This window comes from Carica papaya, chromosome 6, assembly GCF_054855325.1.
Source record: "Carica papaya isolate Zhongbai chromosome 6, ASM5485532v1, whole genome shotgun sequence".
NCBI classification, from domain to species: Eukaryota; Viridiplantae; Streptophyta; class Magnoliopsida; order Brassicales; family Caricaceae; genus Carica; species Carica papaya.
This window is the reverse complement of record NC_142314.1, coordinates 30,167,965-30,193,357: the sequence shown is the minus strand read 5'-3', so window position 1 is coordinate 30,193,357 and position 25,393 is coordinate 30,167,965. Positions and strand designations below refer to the sequence as shown.

Genomic DNA, 25,393 nt, shown 5'->3' with positions numbered 1-25,393 from the left:
TTTAATGATTAAGAATGAATTATAAAAATACATCTTAATTAAATGTTTGTGAGGTGTGCCGCAAATAAAACAAAAATAGCAAATTTATATAATTTTAGGATTTTGTTTAAATCATGGTTTTGATTTTTTTGATTTTTTTTTTATTTTTTCAAACCATTGACTCAGTAATTTTATAAAATTTGATATATTTTTTTATATCTTTAATATTTTTTATTATTTACAATATTACTTTTTTCTTTAATTTCTTCTACCCGACACTTTTTCTTATATTTTTTTTCTTCTTTTATATATATATATAAACATGTATTTATATATTTAAGTAAATTTATATATTTATATTTTTAATTATATATATAATATATATTTAATTATATATAAATACATGTATATAATATATATAAATATATTTTATCATATATATTTATATTTTTATTTATATATTATACATGTATATAATATATTTAATTATATATATTTATATATCTCTATATTTAATATTATATATATATTTTTATTAATATATATAATAAAACATGAGCAAAATAAAAAAATTATTTAAATATACAATTATATAATTTTGTCAATATAAATAAAAACAATGATTATTATTAAATATTAATAAATTATTATTTAAATATAATTAAATTTAAACATTAATAAATTTTGTACGTATCCCACTGTATATAATATTAATGAACCCTTGAGCTAATCATACAATGTGGAAGATCACGTTTTCATATGATTATGCACTATAAACTTACACATAAACCGAAAAAAAAAAGCAAGCAAACCCAAATTTTAAATGAAAAAATCACACTATTATTTTCCATCTAAGATCTCTTTTTTTTTTTTATTTGTCGAGCAAACTAGTTTGCCATCTGTAATCAAAGCTTGGGTTTGGTAACTTTTTCATCATTTGTTGTTATGATAGGCCTTAGTGGCCCAATTTGTACTTTTAGAGGCCCATGGGCCGAACCGTCGACATTATTTTTGGGATAGAACAACGTTGTTGGTTCCTTTTCCAAAACTGTCATATTTCTATATGTTGATTTAAATTTTAATTATATTTTAGAAATTTATCTTTTTATGTTTTAACAATTAGACATGTTTAAAAGCAAATTTCTCTATTTAAACAATCTCTTATGTTCCCTTTTCTATCATAACATTCGTCCGTGTAAGAGGGCGGGTCCATTTTGTTCCATTTTTTCTCTCTTAATTCAATTATTTTTCTAAAAACTGTCGATTATTATTAGCTCACTCTTTCAAATAGAAACAAACATACAACTACAGCAGAATAAAAAATTTAAATGCAAATAGTACCTAAATTAAGTTTATTTTAATTTTCAATTTCATAAAATGAGTAAAAATAATATATAAATGAGATACAAATGTAAATAAAAGCAACATTCTTATTTCAAAGTCAATTCCATGTTCAATGTAATTCCTTGGTGCCACTACTCGAATAAAAAATGACATATAGAACATAGAGGTACCTACATCCTTAACCGAGTTGAAATTTCATTAAAAACCGAATATCAAACAGCTAAATCCACCGAATGCAAAAAATGCAGATTACTCGCCCTACATTCATGTCATGAGTTTATTCTTCTTTAACTTTCTTATGCTCAAACTTATTTACATTGCTGTCATAAAAGTATATTACTGTAATAGAACAGAGTGGTGGGAGAGTTGGAAATAGAAAGAGGATATGTCACCAAATACAATTTCTAAAATATGATTCTACTTTAAAACCAAATAAAAAAACAATTCAAAAGATTTCACAACATGTATTAAAAGTACGAAAGAGAAAAATATGAAAATAAACGTTAAAATGTCAACAGAGGTAAAGCTTTACAACAGTTATAATTAAAGTAATATAATTGAACCAGACCATTTTTTTTTCCCTTCAATTGAAAGAAAAGGGGTACCAAACAGAGTGTAATGAAAGAGATGTCTACCCATATTGATTGTACCTTTTGTGCTCGTACAAACTGGGTCCAGCTGCGACTAGAGATCAACATGCAGTGTTGGGAAGCAGACACCCCGATATGATTATGAGCTAGGACTTGGAGATCTTCTAGTATTGTCCCCTGTAATATGTGAATCATTGGATCTTATAGATTGAGTAAACTGAAATCATAAATAAATGAGTAAAAGACCATTTCAACCCTCACCAGCTTTCTTTTCTAGTTACAAAGAGATCCCACCACTTTTAACTTTTCTTCACTCCAATTCACTTCTGCAGTTGATTAACTAAACTTTTTTTTATCTCTTTGATTTACGAGCGAGGAAACGGTCCCTAGCAGCCTGGATTCTACTTTCAGGATCATCAGCTGGTGCAATAACTCTGCTATTTGATATCTCTGATGGTTTCTCCTCAGTCCTCTCTTGACGGAAAGCCGAGCCACCACTGCTTCATAAAAAAGCCCAATGCTCAGAGAAAAGCTCATTTTCACTTGCTCCTGAGGAATACTTTTGAGAAAACTGATATACCTCAATTTGCTGATATTCAGAGTCTCAAACTTCTTCAAAATTGGCATGACCCATGGCATCTCTACCGCGCACACATTGCGCATGAAAGAACGTGACGTGGAAATGAGCTCATGATACACAAGATAATTCGGAAGCATCCCTTCTTCATCTGTTGTTAGCACAGAGGATGGGTGCACCTAACATAAAGACAACCCGCATTCAGGAAAAGTAAAATGAATTCATGGAACAAGCTGAAGCATCTTTATTCAAAGCTTTTCACTTTTTGTGATCTATGAACTTCACAACTTTTGGGGAGTTTCAGTTAATTTAGAGCATTATCAAATACAGATGTTGAGAACTCCTTATCATGCCTCCAAAAACCATTGTTAGCTCATGATAATATAACTGAATTGAAACTAGAACTTTTCAAGTTAACACCTGAACTAGTTGGGGCCTAAAACCCAGCGTCCGATATCCATTATGATGAATCATTCTCTCGGCAAGCTGGTTCGCATAGCCTTTACACAAAGCCTTTCTCAAGTTCTTGTAATCCTGTTGATTTTCTCTCCATCTTTCACTTGCTTGCACATCCAGCGAACCTACTTTCCAGTTACATAACAAAAGTGAAAAATCAATGGTGAAAGAAAAGGTGCATGGACACAACAAAACCATATAAAGACAACATGATACAGAGTTCAAATGCAAAATGCTTCAATAGAATCTCATGCTTTATGTCCATGCTCGTATTCTTGTCACAGCGGCCTTATCAAAAAAACATGTGGTGGGAGGGGGAGGAATTGGTTTTGTGCATCCATCTTCTGATAAAGTTAAAGGATGGTGGTGCAAATCATATTCAAAATAGCATTACTGGTTGCATTTTAAAATATTCTACCAAGATATTCACCACCTTGTAGAGTGACATGGTAGCATTTGAAATAACAGAAATCTCAAGTATTATTTTTTCTCATACAAACTAAGATAGAATACTAACTGTTAGCTGTTTTATTCATTATCTGACATAGTTGTTTCCTGATATCTTTGACAAACATCATCCCTCGCACCTGCAAGTATTAAGATTGCCATACATCATTTCTTTAATAAAGAAGAAACATTATTAGAAAGAGAAGAGAAGGAAGTACATAAATGGAGGACACAATGTCCTCCAAGATAAAGAATGAAAAGAGAGAACTTAAACCAATACAGGCAGCTTTTCAATCTCTTTGTAAAATGCTAAGGAGACATTCCTATAAAGACCATTAACCTATCCTCCTCCCTCGCAAGGAATATGTAACTCCCATTAACTGAAGAACCAACTCCTACATCTCGGGAAAATAAAATTATCTATACATGTGAAGGAAATTTATGAATCTTTCCTCTTCTTGTTTCCATGTGTAAACCTTTTGTAAACCAACCCACTAAATGGATGTCATTGACTCTTGAACCAGTCTCTGTCAGCAAGTACATGTGAAGTATGCCAGCAAGTTAATTTTCAATTTTCCAGTTAAGTTTATTTCAGTTTTCCATGTTCTGTTTTGGTACTCTCTATATGCATTTTTAGGTGGTTATTGTAGTAGGTAGCTCTATTGTGAGCTGGCCTGATATTCTTCTATTCTCTCTCTAAAATCTTCATCTATATTCCCTGTTTCACTCTATCTATCTAGTCTTTTATTCTCTTCCAATCTTTTCCCTCTATTTCCCTAGATTGTAAAATAACTGTGGTTCTACATTACTTGTACCATATCAGCTAGTTTGCCAATAGTGAACATAAAGAACTACTTCACCGGTAATAAACATGAAGAAGAGCTTTGCCAAGAACCAAGATAGACAACTTGCCCATGCTCTCTCTATCTCTTAGCCTCACATTCCCTTTTTCTTTTTAAGAAATAGGCCTTGCATTTCCATTCTTCAAAAATTATGACAAAAAAGTAACTCTTGCTTATAACAGAAGAACCAGTATTCACAATGGAATTGAAACATACCCGCAAGTCATGATCTCTGCACCAATCAATATCATAGTCATTTTGATCCCATTGTTCATAGATTTGTAGCAACTGTATGTGATCACCCCAACCAGATCCATCAGGAAGGGCCATGACAGGGCGTTTCCTCTTCTTTTCACCACTCTTACTGCAAGTTGGACAAACTAATTACTATCATCTAAGAAGAAGCAGAATATTATTAGTAGAGATTTTTATAGACAAGTTCTTGAAAAATGATTTAACTTAACTAATAATAGTGCTTCATAACCTTTAGTATTTCCTAAATAAATGAATGAGCATATAGGTGCTCTCATACATGTACTCGTACATGTTAGTATCATTTAGGTTCGTGTATCATTAAAAGGTCATATGCATGTCTCATTAATCGTCAGTAAATTTATTATGGAAAGGTCATATACATGCAACATTAATTTTCTTAATCATGTTGATGTATTTGATTATTAGCTTCACCTATATAAAGCTAATTAACAGTGAGAAAAAGATAACAATTTAAGAAATCAAAATACTCTAAATTTGGACATCTATTTGTTGTATTCCTTAACCGACGACGTTGTCACCGGGCGGTTGACAATAAAGTCTTCCTCGCTCAAGGGATTAATGCCCTTGTTTTTATTCCCATTACAACCTATCTTTGTGAATAACTACAGCTCATCAAAAGGGAGCTGACACCTTAAACCTCTTTTGAGAGAGACTCCACCTCTTGACTTGCTTTATTATAGAGCGAAGCCTCTTTAAATAGGGGTTACATAACTTATTAGGAAGTTCAAAATTTGATAGGAAATAATAAACTTAAGGAGCAAACAACTACTGAAAATAAAACTCCTACACTATTAAGAAAACCAGCTATTATTGAAATATTCATAATTAGAAACTCTCCCCTGATTTGGCATTTATGCAGCTTTTTCCTTAAAATGCCTACCATAAGCTTTCCTGATGAAAGCATTCACAACATTACTCCCTGCCTGGCTAACAAGCTTGTCCTCAAGCTTGAAATGTGGAAAGGATTCCTGAAACTGATCCAGAGTCTCCCAAGTGGCGTCATCTAGTGAGAGACTAATCCGCTGGACCAAGAGTTATGTTTTGCCCCGGTTAAAGCAGGAACAAAATATAAATTGGGGCTGGAAGTCTACACGACCATCAGTGATAGGAGGAAGATGGACTGGCGCAGTCAAAGGGGAACCTTTGAATGTCTGACCAACAAGCTTGTCCTCAAGCTTGAAATAAGGAAAGGATTACTGAAACTAATAGTCTCCCAAGTGGCGTCATCCAATGAGAGACCAATCCACTGCACCAAGAGTTCTGTTTTGCCCCGGTTAAGGCGGAAACAAAGTACAGATTGGGGCTGAAAGTCTACACGACCATCAGTGATAGGAGGAAGCTGGACTGATGCAGTCGAAGGGGAACCTTTGAATGGCTTGAGCAGTGATACGTGAAACATATTATGTATCTAACAGTTTAGGGGTAGGTCCAGCTGATAGGCAACAGAACCAATACACTTGAACACATGGAAGGGGCCATACTACTTTGGAGCAAGCTTATGTATGGCTGGACCCTAAAGAGATCGTTGCTGATAAGGATGTAGTCGCAACCACATGAAATCTCCCAGCTGATTTGTAACATCCCGGTGATTCTTATCATAAACGATTTTCATGCGGTGTTGTGCTTGTTGCAGGCAACAACAGATGAGCATCAAGAGTTCGTCACGAGTCAGCAATGCCCGGTCAACAGCATCTACTTTTGCGTACCCACAGGTTAGGGCACTAGAGGGGATGGAGGCCGTCCATAAACTACCTAAAATAGCAACATCCTTAGGGTTTTATGAAAGGAGGTGTTGTAACAATATTTTGCCCATGGAACCAACTGAACCCAAGTTTTGGGCTTATCACCTGCAAAACAATGTAAGTAAATCTCAATAGGGCGGTTAAGTACCTCTGTTTACCCATCAAACTGGGGATGGTAAGCCGGGGAGAAGGACAGCTTTGTTCCACAAAGGTTAAATAGCTCTTTTTAAAAATTACTAGTGAAGACAGTATCACGATTAATCACGATAGATTCCGGCAATCCATGAAAACGAACTATCTACTAAAAAAATACTCGTGTGACAGTTGTGGCAATGAAAGGATGGTCAATTGGAATGAAATGGTCGTACTTTGAGAAATGATGAACTACTACAAAAAGAACTGATTTGCCTTGTAATTTGGGAAGACTCACTATAAAGTTCATTGGCAGATCAGTTCAAATCTGATCTGGCAGGAACAAAGGTTGTAGTAATCTGGTGGGGCTCAAGTGGGCAGCCTTATTCCGCTGGCAAATTGAGCAGGAGGTGAAGTACTTATGGATGAAAGACTGCAACCCTTCCCAGTAAAAATCCTTACGAATGCGTCGGAGTGTTTTCTGAACTCCCTCGTGAGAGCTATCATAAGTGCTAGTGACTATGGAGTTTACTAAGGGTGATTGCAGCAGAAGAAATAAGCGGTTCTTGTAGAAAATCAGTCTATCTCCAACTGCCCATGCGTCACCCAAGTCTCTGGCCTCTACGCGGGACACCATCTGCTGCAATTATGTGGAATTATGGATTTTGGTCTTCAATTCATCAAGTAGTAAGACACAAGGCTGTGAAATGGCAAGGAGGCAGCCACGAGATTCATCCCTACGTGAAAGAGCATCAGCGGCAGCATTCAGTGTACCCGGTTTGTACTCCACTCGGAATGAAAAGCCTATTAATTTGCTCAACCAATGCTGCTGCGCAGGAGTGGTCAGGTCCTGTTCTAGTAAATCTTTCAAACTAAAATGATCAGTTTGAATAAGAAAAGTATGTCCCCACAAGTAGGGTCGCCAATGTTGCACTGCATTGACTAACCCGATTAGCTCTCTTTCATAAGCAACCAGCTTTACATGTCGAGCTACTAGTGTGCAAATGAAAAATGCAATAGGGTGTCACTGCTGGCGTAGGACACTCCTATCCCGTCACCTGAAGCATCACATTGAACGATGAATTCCACGTCAAAATCAGGTAGTTGGAGCACCAGGGCAGTGGTAAGTGCCTGTTTGAGTGTCTGAAATGGTTGAGTAGCCTCAAGTGTCCATTAAAATGCATTGCATCAAAGCACTGCGGTGAGGGGAGTCGTAATAGAGGCATAATTCTGTTTGAAGTTGCGGTAGTAACCCATCAACCCAGATAATCTGTGCATGGCAGTCACCGAGTGAGGGGCGGGCCAGTCTACTACAGCTTGAATTTTGGAGGGATTAGCCGTGACACCTTCAGCGGAGACGATATGGCCAAGGTACACCATCTACATTTGTCCGAACGAGTATTTGGACTGTTTGAGATACAGATGGTGACTCCGAAATAGCTCAAACACGATTCACAAATGTTGCATGTGTTCCTCCCATGTTTTTCTGTAGATTAAAATGTCGTCAAAGAAAACAAGAACGAATTGACGTAAGTACTTGCGAAATACCTCATTCATAAGCGTTTGTAAGATGGACGACGCGTTGGTCAAGCCAAACGACATGACAAGGAATTCAAAACGGTCGTGGTGTCGGAAAGCAGTCTTCTCGATATCTTGTGCATCCACACGCACTTGAAAGTACCTCAATCGCAAGTTTAGTTTGGTTAAAACTTTTGTAACATAGAGTTCATCCCGTAGTTCCTCTACAACCAGAATGAGAAATTTGTCCTTAATAGTGCAAGCATTGAGGGTCTGGTAGCTGACGCAAAATTGCTAACTATTATTGTGTTTGCGAACTAGCAACACCAGTGATAAGAAAGGGGATATACTTGTGGGGATAATGTCCTATTGTAATATTGACTCACATTGACATTCTATCTCATTTCTCTGTAGGTGAGAGTAACCATAGGGACGAGCACTCGCTAGTTCGGACACTGTCTATAAGCAAATCCGGTGATCAGAGTTTCAGACCGGCGGTAAACGCTGTGGTTCATGAAAAAGATCAGTGAACCCTTCTAACAATTGTGTGAGCTGATGTTGCAGTGAAGTGATACATAATGAGTGTAGCTGAGACCAGTATGGGGCATGTTGGCTATAGAGTAATAATTGCTATCCTCCGATTGTAAACTTCATTGTCAATGCATCTAAGTCCCAAAGGATAGATCCTAGTGTTCGCAACCACAGAATTCTGAAAACAATATCAAACTCATCCAAAGGAATAACAAAAAATTCAACAGTAAAAGGGTCATTAGCACTTGTAAATCTCAGAATTGTATAAATGCCAAAACATGTCAGTTTTTCGCTATTAGCCACAGAAATTGATTAATTCGAATGTGTTTGGATAAATAAACTCAATCGACGTCCAACATATTTACTAATAAAGTTGTGAGCACTCCTTGAATCAACCAAACTGATCAAGTTTTTATCTGCGCATTTTGCCTGAAGTTGCATTATATTGGGACCTTGAGTGCCCTTGAAAGCATGTAGAGATATGACTGGTTCTTCCTTCGATTAAGGCAATTCAAAATCCGTGTCTCCATCTAATACGAGTCAAAATAGGCATTTACATTGGTGTCGGGGCACAAAAGGCTCATCACAATTAAAGCATTGTCCTTTCGCTCTCCGTTCTCCCATCTCAGACCTCGTTAGTCTTTTGATGGACGGATAAGAAGTATTGGATTCAGTGGAGTTGCTATTACTTGCAGTTAGAGTTGTCTTGGGCACCCACCCGTTTGTCTTCGTCGTGGATTGAAGTTGAGGGATGTGCCGGTTGGCTGGGGTTATTCTTAATTAAGTTCGAAATCTATGAGATGTTGTTGATTCAATATCTTCTACTGAAATGAAGACGAATGAAAGTTTTTAGTTAATGTGATAATCCTCAAGTTGCCCTCTTCCTGGAGTAATTCACACTAAGCTGGTGAACGGTATGGAAGATATCGTTAGAAAGTGCATATTTGTAATTATTTTTTTGAGATAAGGTTATATTTGAAAAGATATACCAATAATTAATTTTTAAGGTTTCTTTTTCTTATGCTTAAAGTTGTGTATATATTAGGTCAAAGTATTCAATAATATTATAGCATTCTATTCTCTCACATGGAATCAGATTATAGGAAAAATATCATATCTCTTTTGTCAAATCCTAAACTTCCCATCAATTTTCATAAGGAACCTCAAAGTGGCTCTATTTCATTATAATTATATTCCATCCATACCCCAATTCCATTCATTTAATATCCCTTTGGTCTCATTGACATAAGAGATGTCGTTTTTAGTCTATCTCTTTCTATTTCTATATATGAAAAGTTAAAAAATCATCATATAATAATCCAGAAATTGAAATAGAAAAGAAAAAAGGGAGGTTTGTGATGATTTTTAAATCTTTTATACTAGGTAATCTAGTATTCCTTATGCATGAAGATAATCAATTCTTCTAAATAAAAAACCCTAAATCCATCACCAGCCTCCATAGCCAGTAATCCCACAATTGACCCCCATAACCCAGTTGTACCTCCCTAGATGCAAAGTTCTATTTGTGTGTGTTGATGACATTATTGTGACAGGAAGTGATGAGAAGGAGAAACTGGCACAAAAGAAAATTTGGTGAAGGAATTTGAGATCAATGAATTAGAAAAACTAAGTGCTTCTTAAGAATTGAGATGACTCATTAAAATAAAAAATCTTCATCTCCCAACAAAGTTCATTAGTGATCTTTTGAAAGATATAAGTTTTATCACATGCAAGCCTGCAAGTACACCAATAGATCTCAACCACAAGGTGGGCTTCATAAAAGAAGATGTGGGTGCCAATAAGGAGATGCATTAGAGATTAATTAGGAGACTTATTATTCATCGCATACATGGCTGGACATTGTCTATGTAGCAAATGTAATAAGTCAATTTATGCACAATCCCAAAGAAATACATCTACAAGCAACATAAAAGTATTGCAGTATCTGATAGGAATGCTGAGGAGAGGTATGTTAGTCCAAAAAAATACCGAACTGATATTGAAAGCCTACGTTGATGTTGATTATGTTCAGGCAACAATGGATAGAAGATCTACCATAGGGTATTGTATCTTCTTCGGAGGAAATTTTGTTACATGGAAAAGTAAGAAACAAAACGTAGCAGAAAGATCAAACGCAAAATCAGAATTTCGAGCAATGACACAAAAAATATATATAACTGTAATGGTTAAATTAGCTTGAAAGACTTAAGTTGGATGATCCGGTGAGACTTTATTGTGACAACAAGTCTGCTGTCAGTATTGTCCACAATCTAGTACAACATATAGGACAAAGCACGTTGAAATTAACAGATGTTTTATTAAAGAAAAACTAGATAATGGCTTGTTCTACACACTCTATCTTCTCTCCAATTCCCTGTTTGTAGATATGCTCACCAAAAGCTTGAGCAACCCAACATTTCAAACAATTGTTACCAAACTAGGAACAGACAATATCCATCTGCCAGCTGGAAGGAGAATGTTGGAAAGTGTACATTTGTACTTATTTTATAGAAGGTTATACTAGTAGAAATAACCTATATAATTAATTTTTAGGGTTTCCTTTTTTTACACTTAAAAGTTATGTATGTATAGGCACAAGTTGTTCAATAATATTATAACATTCTATTTTCCCACATATTAATATCTCCATATGTTGTACATCACTTGAAGGTTGAAAAGAACTATAAAGGAAGTATATTTACTCAGTCAACACAAGGATGTATTTGACGCAATGGTGCCTAAGTGCATCTTTCAAAAAAAAAAAAATGGTGACTGAGTGCAATTTGGTTGATTGGAAATTATTCAAATACATTGCTTGAAATGATTGGTGGCTTGAAATTGGTGCTATGCAGCATTTTTGTAACAACATACATATATTTTCAAGTTATAAGTCAATTGGAAATGATTCAACATGTTTATTGGCAACTCTTCATCTTCTAAGGCCATTTGGTAACTCTTCAAACTCTAGGTTCCTCTTTACTCTAGTGAGGATTTGGGGGGATTGGTTGATATTTATAAAATTATAAAACTTTTGTATACGAGTTACATACTCTTGACGCTTTTTAATAGCATACTTTTTAAAAAGAAAGGTTACATGCACGTAGCATTAGTTGTACGCAAATATACCATCAAACTAAGTGAAGTTAAATACTGGACAAAGAGTTGCTAATCCCCTTCGACAGCGGGAGGCTTTGACTATCTTCAAGAAGTGACATTGCACCATTTAGTCAATTTTGATATAGTTTTACTTCTTGTTTTCTAACATACTAAGGCGAGACATTAAAGATTTTTTGTGTAAAAGAAAATGAAATTAGTTAATTTGATGAAATATTTTTCAAAATTAAATAACTTGGAGTTAATTAAAGATACTGAAAGTCCAACTAAGCTTATTAAAGGTTTAATTAAAATTGATTAGGTTTAAGCTTAAAAGTTAATCAAGTTTTGGTTAATAAACAATTTCAACCTAAGTTTATAAATACCTAAATGGTCTAGCTCATCATTTAAACCTAAATAGTGATTAAAGAATGTATTCAATCTTTTTAATTTAAAAATAATGTATTTAATCTAATTGAGTACCCCTTAATTGGACTTTATTTTCAAAAGAAGAAATACCAACTATTCACAAGCACCAAGGGTGCAACCTGTATACAAATTTACATGTCAAGTAAAATATCTAAATAATCCAAAAAATTCTCACAAGAATAAAGAGGATGACCCTTTAATCAAAAGATTTAGGATTTGGAATTATATGTCTTTGGATCTATCAAAATCAGACTCAATACTGTCAGAATCTCTCATATTTCTTTCCTTCTAGAAAACCCAGAATGTAACCTATGAATAAGACTTGAAAAATTCTTCTCCCTGTGGGCCCCTTTTCACGCCCTAATCTTGTTCCTCACTGGATCAGCCATCACTTGATACCCAACAAACTATAGGCTAAAATCCACAAAATGTAGGCAAATGGACACCACAACAAATATGGCTACACGATTCTGCATCACTCTTGTACAGGCAGCAGCCACTAACCAATATTTTTTCCCTTCTACTCAACTTATAGAGTGTTAAGATACAATCTCTAGCAGCCTCCCAAACAAAGGAGGCGGCGCTTTTAGCTTCCAGACCAGCCTTGGTGGCAACTCCATGCAAGTTTCATGCCTTTTGGTTAGATACAAATAAAAAGTCTTAACGGAGCAAAACCCCTTAGAGTTAAGCCTCCAAATAGGATAACTCTTGTGCCCCTTAGGAACACATTTGGAAAGAATCAAGAAAAGAGATTTGTACTCATTGATCCCCCAATCATTAGGATTCCTTAAGATCTCCACAATCCATGAGTCATCCCCCAAAACATCGGAAAAACTCCTGAACTGCAGCCCCTTATGACGTGCCAGAGCAAAAATCTGGGAAGACTGGTTCTTAAGCGTCCCTCCATCTAACCACTCATCTTACCACAAGTTTACAAAACTCCTCTCTTGCCATGCATATTTTTTTCCACAAACCTATACAATGTGACGAAGAATGAAACCTTATAAACCAATCTTTACCCTTCATACCAAATTTAGCACTTACTGCTCTCCTCCACAACCTATCACGCCCCAACATATATCTTCACACTATTGCCCTTGAAGTGCCTTATTAACCTCAACCAAAGATCTCAAGCCTAGGCCACCATATTGAACCGATTGTTTTAGCACTTAGGCCTTACCTGGACGTAAATTATAATGTATGGTTAAAATCCTATCCAAGAAGCCACATTTTGAAATTTAAATATCACATGGCTGGCCACTATTGGGAAAAAAATCAGTCTTCAAACTGTGTGGTATAAAGAAACTAGGGTTTTATGAATTATGTAGTTCTAGCAATTCTTAATTAATTAAAAATCTTAATATGATAAAATTTTATGAAATTCAATTTAACCTTGAAGTTTGAAATTTAAGGTGGAAAATGGCAATAACACTAAACAGAAAGGCGGATGAAAAATTACAACTTTGATTGAGCAAAAATAAGGTAGTGCCTTGGAGAGAAATTTTTCTCTCCTTAACCATCTATTATCATCAGTTTTATGGCTTTTCTCCCAAAACCAATCACCCCTTGAGAATATTATAAGAGGACTTTCTCCCTTTGATTTGATCCCATACTCTCCACCTGGTATCTATCAGAAGTTAGTAATGTGAAACCTTGTAGTTGATGATGAACAGGTTTCCCCTTTCATGGAACTTCCATAAAGCTCTCTTTTCGGGAAAGATTTTGGGCAATAGAAATAAACGATGTGTTAGGATAGAAAGAGTAAAGAGAGAAATGCGCAAAAAGGTAAATTAGTCTTTTGCAGGTATCAATTAAGGTTAGGGTTAGGGTTAAGGTTAATGTGTTGAATGTATTTCCACAGTAGCCGCCACTGCATTGTGAACGGCGACTGATTCCGGCCATGAATATCGTCCCTTTATTGCTTTGTAGCCTATAAAAGGTTCACTCCTTGTGCTTGTAATCATCAAGGAAAGAAATAAAATAACTTATCTCATATTCTCTTCTTTGTTTCTCCTCTCCTTCCCTCTTCCTCCTCTTCTTCTTATTTCTTTAGATCAGAACCCATGTCAAAGGTGTCTGACATGATGGTCCTTGTTTCTCCATTCTAAGAGCTACTAAGATACGTTTCTCTACAAACAATAGAGAAGGACATAGTTATTCATCATCAAGTAAATCATCCTCATAGGATATGTAACTATCCTCCCCCATTTGTCCATTCCAACACGCAATTTGTTCTCCTTTGAACATTGATAGCTCATATTCCCAACCTATCCACACCAGTAACAAACAATTTCCTTACCTTTGGAACAATTATTGAAAATTGATGTTGATCCACATTTCTGACTACCTTATCTTTCAAAGGTCCCCACAGGATTTGATTCCATAACCAGGAACTTAATGTCTTTCAGGATTTGATATTACAAATATTCTTCCATATCAAGAGTTGCTTGATAATTGTGCTACAACTGCTGTGTGTCAACGAATCAACTTCTTTTTTGTTTCAGCTCTTAATCCAATTTTAAATAGAGGGGTAGCTTCATTAGTATTCCCTTCCAGTTGACTTCATATCTTCAACGTTTTAGATATCTGTGTGCATTTAGTAACTGACATGTTGCCTTGTATCGAGGTATAAACTTGATAATGGATTTTCAGGAACTTGCTTCCTTAACAGCCTCAACGAACAGGTTTTGTTTAGTATTTTGAGGAATTTTAAGGCTGAAAGAGGCAGATTAGGAAGATTAGTAGTAGAGGTAGGAGAAGGACGAGGGAAGGAAGAGAGAAGAGATAGAGACTTAGAGAGAATAAAGTTTAAGTAGATATATTTCATTTTGTTCGGCAATAATAATATCCCCCAACATACCGAAACTAGCTGTCACTCCACCGGTAGTAGGAGATGTAAGAATTGATATATAAAATAATTTTTTATTTGATTGATAATCACATAAAGTGGAAGATATTTTAGCCATTTGCATCAAACTCAAATTTCCTTCCTGCATCCGCGCTCCTCCGGAGCGCACATTTAATAAGTGGTAAAAATTCATTGGAAGCATACTCAATCAAATGGGTGATTTTCTTGCCTAGTACGGATCCCATACTACTCCCGTTAACCTGAAAATCCATAACCTTAAGTGCTATAGTAATACCGTTTAGTGGACCTCTACCTGTTTAAATAGCCTCAGTTAATTCTATCTTTCTTTGATAAAAATCAATACTATCTTTACAAGGTTCCTCTTCTGAATGAAATTCAATGGGATCCAGAGAGACCATGTTTTCCCTCACTATTAGGCCTGGAATAATATATAGCAGCACCTATTCCGCAGGAGAATAAAACAAAATAACAACTCAGTACTAGGTACAACGGGCAGCTGGATAACAGTGTCCTTTTGTACTGAAATTCTTACTAGCTATTTTCTAACAGCTATCTATTCTTAACAGAATATCATAAAATTAATATCCTAGCTAGCCTATTCAGGTCCTGACATGGATCTTCTCCAAATAATTGGCAGGTATTTCTACAAAAAGTAACTTTTCTCCCATTGGAGGTTCTCATTCTCATCAAGTTCTAATTGATTATACAACCATTTTTTTTGCAAATCCAACTAATTTTACTTGGAAGAGCAGATCCTTCATTTGTTGGCATATCATATTAGTTAAAATATTCTTCTATACAATTAAGCCAATCAAGAAATTGGAGTCTGTCTTCCATTAAAAGTCAGGGGCTTCTACATTTACTTTCTCGCCAATATACAAATTCTATTGTTGGGATTTACCAGGGATCAATTTAAGAATGTACGCAAACAAATCCATGACTAGGAGTGTTCTTTAAGATTTGTCTGGAGTTTGGAGAAGGTGCACAATAATTGAGTTTCCAGTAATGCAAATAAATAAATTATTTTTTCAAACAGAGAACATTCTTTTTTACAAAAGAAAAAAAAAATTACAAGTGATAATATTTTCAATAGTTTTTCATCTTAATATTAGACAGATATGCAAGATGTTTTGGCAATGCTCCGAGCAACTAGCACCTAGAACTCAAAAATTTTATAGTTAATGGCATTGGGACATACTAGAAGCAGCATCCACATCATGTAAGAACCATCTTAACAAAACATTTCATATAACCTAACCTTCGACCAGGAAGCAACGTGGTTTCTGCTGATAACATGGCAGCAACAGTCAAAGCTTGAGATAAGCAACCATAACTGTTTGCCTCGATCAGAGTTCTTGACAAAGAAGGTTCTAAAGGAAGCTCTGTCATCCAACCATATAAATACTCATTAGACTATTGGTGTTGTGCAGGTTGATATACAAAAAATAACTATAAGTGGGATTAAACATAAATAGATAGAAACATGCACTGAAAAATTTAAAGCACGGATTTTTGCAGGTCCATTAAAAGCGAGTCAGTTATAAGTCCTAGATGCATGATACTTGAGCAATAAAACGGTACCAGTTCTCCATGTTAGCTAGCATGTAGGAACTCATAAGCCAAATAACATTAAATGGTTCATTCAAATTGATATAGTGATGTTTTCCAAATCAAATGAGCAGAAAGAGTCAAATGAAGGTAAGCAGAAAACCTGTATGAAAATCATTCCATATAAAAATGCAGGATGTACATTTGCTTAGAGAGCAAACAATCAGGCAAGGAAACAGAGAAAGAAATAAGACATTCTCCAAAAAAAAAAAGAGAAACAGAGAAGAAAACAACGAAATGAATAGAAGAGACATTTAATACAAAAGAGCAGCCAAACCTCTTTCCGATGTAGAAAAAGATAACCCCCAAAAAAAAATCAGTAGCCTTGGCACAGAATCAGGGCAAGAATGCCACTCTATCCAAAAGGTAATATGGGGTCCAATATACAAAAGAAGGATTGGCATCTTGTTCCAAGCACAAACATACAGATCAGCAAAAACTGAACCTCTCTACAAAGTCATTTGATTTTTATTCCTCTCATTCCCTAAAGAATATGTAGAAATAAAATCTCCTAAGGTTGCACAAGAAAACCAAAATTTCCCATACAAATCAAAGAGATTGTTCCAAGTCTGCTGTGCAGCATAACAGTGTAAAAATAAATGGCTATGATATCTGAACTAACACTTAAGACAAATATCAGGAGATGAAGCCTATTTTCTAATTGCAACGAGTCCTTTGGTTAATTTGGTAAAGTATCCTAGTACAAACAAACTGTTTCCCCTCAGAGAGGACTTGCACATTCCAAAGAATTGGTGAAAATCAAATTCCTGAAAGAGGGACCAGGTAGAAAATGGGAAAAAAGGATTGGCAAGTGAAAACATCTGAGAAGCCTAAGGACTAAAGACCTACCATCCAGTCTAGCAGAAAATTGGAAGTAATCAACCAATTAAGCAGTGATAATAGACCAAACACTCCTCACCGTTACATTCAATTACGTACCATATATGCCACTCGCATTTAAACTCATTTATTTCAAAGTGTCATAGCAGATGTTTAGGATTGACAAATACTGTGACGCATCCACTCCAATCAACAGAAAACTCAAAACATCTAGGACTAAATTCAACACCTAATAAACAAGATGGAAACCAGTACCAGCCATCGTTCGCCCAATAGTTGTGATTGATCCATTTTCGTCAATAGCATCAATTAGATATAATTGTTTTAAAGCATCTTCTAATGATTCAGCTGCAACAAAGTCATTCAGATATAAACAATGTAAGTGTCTCTGATGGGAAAAATATCAAATTTCATAAATTTCTGAGCAGCAAAATACAGCACTAATAGAAAACTGTCAAATCTATTCTCTTCTTTCATTTGTTTAACGGAATTCTCTCCTTCTCTTTTCTTCTTAGGATGAGGGTTGAAAGAGAAAGAGAGAACGTCTTCTGACTTGTATGAAAACAGTTAACTGTAGTATCAATCCAATATAAAACCAGACTTAGAATGCCAGCTTACTTGAAGGAGGATCAAGAAAATCAAACTTTAGAATATCAATATCGGAAAGATCCAATGATTTCAGGTAAAGAACACTGCCGGCAAGCGAAGATCGCTGTATTTCAGGAATTGTTACATCAAGAAATTCATCACGGTAAACTGTCGAAGGGTATAGCCGGTAGCACTTGCCAGGACGTGTTCTTCCAGCTCGTCCTGCACGCTGATTAGCCTGCACTCTGAAAACCATAACAAGTAAAAGAGGTCGTAATGGATGTATAAGAATAAAAAGGTATTGCAATGTCAACCATGAGCAAGAAAGAAAAAGCTATCAGTAAAATGGTCTTGCGGACAAAGCAAATAAAACCAATGGCAGGTTAAGACCCAGCCTTTTTTATTTTTAGAAGGGTGGGGATGGTGTTCGCTGCACACAAGAAAATTTAGAAGACGACACAAAAAACCATTGCAAAACTTTCTTTTTTTGGGTTGTTTGCTTCAAGGTACCAGTTACAAAAATCAATTTAAGAAAACAAAAAAAAAAGACAAAGGGGTTTATCATTCAGGTTAAATTAAAGGAGGTCCTTGATGTTTGGCTATAGTTACAACTGAATCCACTATTTTCTGAAAATAACCATCTAGTCCTTACATAATCAATCTATATGTTAATTTCATTCAGACTTCTTAGCAAACGTTAAATATGTTTAACACATTTCTTAGGTTCAATGGTAAGACAAAGAAATAGTGGAAGTGTTAGAAGAATAGAAAGTGTGTGCAGGAAAATATTGTGTAAATAAAAAAATGAAAAAAAAAACTAGTATTTTAGTTATCGATAGATGCACTATCTTTAAAAATAATAATTTGGTCCCTATATAATAAACATATCTGTCAAAATTTCATCTTAGTTTCTCAAGAAATTCTAAATAATAGTTAAATATGTATAAAATGTCAATCACACGGCTATGAAATATAAAAGAATCAACATAACAAGTAATTCTATTTGGAGAACACGAAAGATATAACACTTTTAGTTTCTAAGATAAAGAAGCAACAGTGAGTGGAAAAAGAACTGAAAGTGTGCACAAGAAAACATTGTATAAAAAATAAGTAGTATTTTAGTGGATGACTACCTTGTTTCTTAAAAATAATAGACTCAACTGTGAATATACACAAACATCAGAGACCTAGAGATAGTTTACCCAATCATTTATGATAATAGTGATGCCCAACTCACAGATCCCTTTTTCGATAAAACTCAGTTGTTACCATTCCAAACCTTCACTCAGACATGATAAAATTCATCAAAGGAAAAAATCAACAGACTGAAATCATTCATATAAACTCTGAAATCATAAGTAATGTAACTTAGTCTGCTAGATGTCATGAAACATGCTAATCTGCTTACTTGCTTATCTGAACAACATCAAGGGAATACATGCCAGCTGATGGATTGTACTGTCGTTGCTTAACATAACCAGAGTCAATAACATACCTATCATTACACCATTTGTAAACATGAGCACTTGCCCTAGGCAGAAATAACAGTTTCTGGTCTCATAAGAAAGACTAGGCATATAAATGTGCATCTATGTGTGCAAGTGTGCATAAACATGCGTGAGGACTGCAAGACAGAAGAAGGGTCAACCGATCATTTTAGATTTTCCATTTTCCTATACCCTTTCTTTTCCCCCTTTCTAAGAAGCAAAACCTATTTATCCATGACCGCATAGCAGGAGCCTCCATGAGTTAAAAAATCACCAGATATATTCTCCATAGCATGAAACAAAGTAGGAAAAATAACCCTTCATTCAAGAAAATGAAATTAGGTAAACCAACCCCAATGAAACGCATTCTTTTTATTTTTTGGGTAATAGGGATAATTTTTCTACAGCCTAGCAGATGAACAATATGATATCAGAACTATAGCAGTTAATAAGTCAGATAAAATGTGTACCACCAATCAGTAACCAAAAAGGTTCAATCTCATTTTACGTTGTCCATGTCGATATCTTGAAACTCTTTATAGTTTCAAATATATTTGGATCACGATGGTTTGTCTACATGATTATACTAAGTCTCTTGAATCTCCCTTTTTAAAACCAAATCAGATGTCAGTATGATTCCAAATTTCCACACCTCAAAATCAGTTTGATGCTAAAATCAAAAGATTCTAATCAGATAATGCATAGGATTATTTTTTATTTCAAAAAAAAAAAAACACATGGGATTATTCCAGCCAAACTCTACCTCTATTTTTTCAAAGAGGGAAAAAAAAGAATTATCCATAATCCTCATGCTTAAATACTACATAACAAAAAGGAGTAACAGAGAATAAAAATTGTCAATTGCTAAACACGACCTGAGCCTTTTGTTTTTCACCAAAATGTTACCAAAGCCTATTGGGAAGAAACCATGCTTGCAGCAGCTTAAATAATCAACTGCCTCTCTTCATGGGTTCTGAGATCTACAATGCCAATGGAGACACTCCACTGTCGTATCTTGATCTAAAATCAACAAATAGCCTCATTTCAAGAGTCTTTGGATCTATTATCATTGCCAATGTTCATAGCCGAAACAGACAGAAGTTAGATCTAAAAGCTATAAGTGTCAATTCCTCGATTATTAACTAACCCAAGAGGGAACAAGTCTTACCGTCCACCAATGAAAAAGTTTTTTGTCACCATCAATGTCATTTTTTATGGAAAAAAAAAATTCTTATTTCACTCTGTGCTATATTAAGATGAAGTCCATATCTTCCATTAAAGACAAGGATAGAGACTTAATTTTGCTTGACTTTCCCCGCCAACAGAGTCTGTAAACCAATCAAACCCTTACCACCTCTCAAACCACCTCAATTCCTGTTAACATTCTCACCCATTCACACCATCCCTATGATAGAGAATAATCAACTTTATCACTCAATGAGACTTATCCAAGTATATTCAAGATGAAAAGACTGACTTTGATCGTATGTAAGTTCAAGACTCAACACCCAATCCTACGGATGAGGTAAATTCAGTTCAAAAACTTTCTCCTCAACTAACACATGATCATGAACTTCCTCTTAACATTAGTAAAAACACAAGAAAATGCACTAAACACCTACTCTATCTACTAATGAACCCTGTGTTTTGAATTTTCACCTTCATATAGAAGCTTTCCAGTTGATCTAAACATTATTGAATTTCTTATACTTCATATGAGGAATTATATGATGAGAAGTGAAAAAAAAAATGCTATGAGAGAAGAGATGCAGGCACCAGAGAAAAATTGAACATGAAAAATTATTGACCTACCTCCTAGAAAGAAACCTGTGGAATGCAAGTGGGTGTTTATAGTGCAATCCAAGTCATATGGCTTCCCAGAAAGATAGGAGAGACTTGTAGCACAGAGATATATAAATAGACCTATAGTATGGACTGTGAGGAGAAATTTTTTCGAGTGGCAAAAATGAATAAGACAAGAATTTTGCTGTTTTTAACAACTAACTTTGCATGCCATTTGGAGCAGTTTGATGTACGGAGAAAGAGATGTGCATAGCTCTCCCTTAACGTTTCAAGGGAAAACTAAGACACAGTAGAGTGCGCAAATTGAAGAGAGCATTGAGTGCTCAAAAACAATCTCCAAGCGCTTAGTTTGGGAGATTCGCCAAAGTAACACTTACTGGATTTAGACAAAGTCAAGGAGATTATTCATTCTTTATAAAACACTCAGATTCAACAAGAGTTATAGTTTTCCTAGTATATGTTGATGAAATAACTGTAACAGGAAATCAAGAGAAAGAGAAGGAAGCATGTAAAAGATGCCTAGTCAAGAAATTGATACAAGGATTTAGGAAATTAAAGTAATTTTTAAGAATTGAAGAAGCTCATTCAAAGAAAAACATCTTACTACACAAAATAAGTACGTGATTGACCTCCTAAAGAAGACAGGAAAGTTAGTATGTAAACATGTCTTCACACTAATTAAACAGAATCACAAACTGGGAGAGACAAAAAAAGATCCAACCATAAACAGAAAGATGTATCAGAGACTGGTAGAAAAACTTATCTATCTTACCAGACATTGCATATGTCATTAACATGATAAGCCAATTTATGCATAGCTTGAGATGTTCACCTTCATGCAGTCTACCGATATTAGATTACCTAAAGGATAATTTTGGTAATGAAATTCTATTTGACAAAAACATTGGGTTAGTCCTGGAGGCATACATCAATCCTGATTATGCAAACTCACCAGTGGATGGACAATCTATAATTGGATATTGTTCTTTTCTTGGAGGTAATCTTTTGACCTAGAAGAGTAGGAAGTAGAATATGGTAGCATAGAGGCAGAGTTTAGGACGATGACACAGGAAGTGTGTGAAAAATTATGACTTAAGATAATTTTGGAAGATTTGAGGATCAGATGCGAAAAACTAATGAAACTAGTTTGCAATAGCCAAGTCAGTCATTAACATTGTTCATAATCCTATTCAATATGACAAAGCGAAACATATTGAAGTAAATAGAGACATCAAAAGAGAAGAGTTGGACAATGGATTGGTTTGTACTCCTTACATCTCAATTAATGGTCAACTTATAGACAGAAAAACTTAGTATGACATTCCAAGGACTTATCTCTGAGTTTGGAATAAAAGATGCATATTCACCAGCTTGAGAAGGAATGTTGGAAAATCTATCAATCTTCTATCTAAAAAGTAATCTTTCTAAAAATACAGGATACCAGTTAGGAAATCCCATTGATAAGGAGATTCAATTAGATTTTATTTACTGCAATCACTTTCCTCTTTTTTATTTTTGTAACAGCTAGATACCAATGTACATGCACATTCTCATTAATACAAGAAAACCTGTCTCTCTCTAAATTCCACAATTACTATCAAATGTTATTGAGAATACAGAATTAACAATTGTGATCAAAGATCTATGTTTTACATTTCTTGTTTACTTACCATTTCCACTGCATGTGTTCTTTTTCATACATGATAATCACTTTCTAGCAAGATTGATAACTAAAATGTGGCATCCTATTTTTCTTTTTCATCCAAAGGAATCCATCATTAGATAAGCAAATTTTGAATCTCTACTGTAAATAAAGAGGCAGAGAAGAGATAGAACCAAAGACAAAGTATGAACCAAGTGTATAAACGTTACTTTGACAAATTAGTTGCAAAGCATAAAAAAGAAATGATAGTTTATGAAAAGTAAAACAATCACCAAAAAGAATCCATGCAACTTACACAACACCATCAACAGTCAGAGAAGTTTCAGCAATGTTTGTGGCAACTATAAATCTCCGACAGTTGGGAGGTGGAGGACTAAATACTCGCACCTGCATGTCAGGAAAAACATGAAGCATTGAGACAGAGTTCCATGTAAACTTGGGCACTAGATTTCACATAAGCCAAAACACATTATCCTTCCCTCAAATGGGAAGAAAAGAATGTAGAGAGAGGGAAAGGCACCGCAAAATAATTAATACTTCATGCAGAAGAAAAGGAGAAAATAGGAATGTACTTCTAGTTTAACAAACACCACAGCACCACAGGATCAAGTGAACCTTAACTATTTTCTTTTAGTTTCAACCTAACTGATAGTCAGCAGAATGGAATAAGTCTGCATCATCAATTCATCAGACTGTCATCAACTAGGATTCTTAAGGTCTCTATCAGAACAAACAAACTTAAGCAGTTGATCAAATCACAAAACTGAAAAAAGAAACAAAAGATTAACAGATACATAAGCTTATTGATCTTATGAAAAACACTTAAAATAAAAAATCAGCTACCTGCATTTCAGGTGGCAAAGATCCATGGAGAGGAAGAATAATGGCATCCGTGCAGGAGCCTTCCTCTAGGGTTTGAACTTTATCCTCCAGCTTTGATACCAACTTCTCTATATCATCCTGTCTAAGGCCATAGATAAGTCTAGAATTCACAGAAGTGCTATAAAATTAATATAAGTTGATCATTTCTGCTCCAGACTAAAATTACAGAGCAGAAAAAGGAGCATGCGCACCTGTCCAGTCATAAATATTAAGATATCACCTTCTGGTTCTCTAACATGTATTTCTGTTAGGAAAAAAATATATTAGATAAGATGTAAAAGATCAAAGAAGATTGCAAGTCAGGGGAAATTGTTCAGAAAGCAAAACAGAGAACCAACTGTAGCATTAAATGTATCATCAATTCCAACACACTAGTAGACCAGAATTCTGATCGTACCAATAGCTGCTCTCAGAGAAGCCTCAAGATAGCTTGTAGGACGCTCCTTGCTGTACAAAATTTCCACAGGATACAACTTTCCTGGTACAGTCAGCACAGGGCAATTTGAAAAGAATTCTGATACTTTCTCACCATCAAGAGTTGCTGAGGTTATTAAAACCTTTAAATTGGAAGCACGCATTTTAACTAGTCGTTTCATTAATCCCAGCAATATGTCCCTGATAATAGATTCAAGCACCAGTGAGGTAGGCAAAATGCTCTATATTCTAAACCCCTACATTTCCTTCGCTGATGCTAATATTTACAGACACTTATGCTGATGCGATTAAGTGGGTGCGCTCTTGAACTCGTCTGGAACAGATTTAGTTCAGCTTAAATTTTTAAACCCATTACCGTCCAATCCAAAAATAAAAATAGAAGGGGACAAATCTTACGTGTTTAAACTTCTCTCATGAGCTTCATCCAAAATGATCACTGAATAGTGATTAAGCTCCGGATTAGACAGACTTTCACGAAGGAGGACTCCATCAGTAAGGTACCTGAGCAGTTCTCAAGAACCTACAATAAGAGACAATACGCTCGGAGAAGTCATAAAAGAATGATACTATCGCCTTACTTAATCAGTGTCCTTTCCGAAGTCCTATCTTCAAAACGGATGGCATATCCCACTTCCTCTCCCAGCCGTACACCAAGCTCCTGTGCAACTCGTCTGTGCTCAAAGTATATACATTAACGTTACAAGCGAACTGAGTAAACCCATTCACTAATGCCATTGTAGTTCATTTAAGTAGTAATCTGAAATTATCAAAGACTCCTAAATTCACTTTTCCCTAACTTCTTTAACAGCCGAACATATTACGGACAGACAAATATCTGTTTTTAAAGTTATAACCAGAAAATTGAGGGGAAGCTAATTAAAGTGCGACGAGGATTGAATGAACCGGACAAAAACTTTGTTCGCAACTCCACCTGGACACAGAGACCGCGGCGACTCGGCGAGGCTGAGTAACGGCGATAATTCCAGATTTGGTGTAGCCTCTTCGGTGGAGAATTTGAGAGAGCTGAGTGCTCTTTCCCGAACCGGTCTCTCCGATTATGACAACCACCGGATTCTGTTCTACTGTTTCTATGATCTTCTCTTCGAACTGGAGGATTGGAAGATCTACCATCACCATTGACGACGAACCAAGAGACTGTTATTGCAATCGCATTTAAAAGAAAAAGAAAAACTGTTACTGCAGGGGAAAATGGCGAGTGCTTTTTAAAGTTCTTTTGTTTCCTCAAAATGACGAGCACTAGT

At 35.3% G+C, this 25,393-nt stretch overlaps 1 protein-coding gene across 5 annotated transcripts; it reads right to left on the bottom strand.

Annotated features, from left to right (window-relative positions):
• Positions 1–1,812: 1,812 nt before the first annotated feature.
• On the bottom strand, positions 1,813–25,393 carry LOC110815947 (RNA helicase family protein). 5 transcript variants are annotated; one of them, XM_022043926.2, is made up of 17 exons: positions 25,063–25,393; positions 24,710–24,802; positions 24,528–24,632; positions 24,094–24,311; positions 23,888–23,940; positions 23,658–23,774; positions 23,110–23,201; positions 19,270–19,356; positions 17,892–18,106; positions 17,529–17,621; positions 16,084–16,207; positions 4,452–4,599; positions 3,464–3,533; positions 2,911–3,074; positions 2,494–2,669; positions 2,175–2,410; positions 1,813–2,090 (listed from the first exon to the last, which is right to left on the bottom strand). In XM_022043926.2, the coding sequence occupies exons 1-16, from the start codon at positions 25,266–25,268 to the stop codon at positions 2,266–2,268; spliced, it is 2,106 nt and encodes a 701-aa protein (XP_021899618.1). In that variant the 5' UTR covers positions 25,269–25,393; the 3' UTR covers positions 1,813–2,090; positions 2,175–2,265. The 5 variants fall into 5 exon arrangements, with proteins under 5 accessions (XP_021899618.1, XP_021899619.1, XP_021899620.1 ...); XM_022043927.2 differs by having other exon boundaries at positions 1,813–2,077; XM_022043928.2 differs by having other exon boundaries at positions 1,813–2,074.

Excerpts from the sequence above, each read along its gene's own strand:
- LOC110815947 (XM_022043926.2), bottom strand. The coding sequence starts at position 25,268 with ATGGTGATGGTAGATCTTCCAATCCTCCAGTTCGAAGAGAAGATCATA. Across the intron at positions 23,941-24,093 it reads TTCTCTGAGAGCAGCTATTG|AAATACATGTTAGAGAACCA; the intron begins GTACGATCAGAA and ends TTTTCCTAACAG. Across the intron at positions 18,107-19,269 it reads GATGTTGTTCAGATAAGCAA|AGTGCAGGCTAATCAGCGTG; the intron begins GTAAGCAGATTA and ends TATGGTTTTCAG.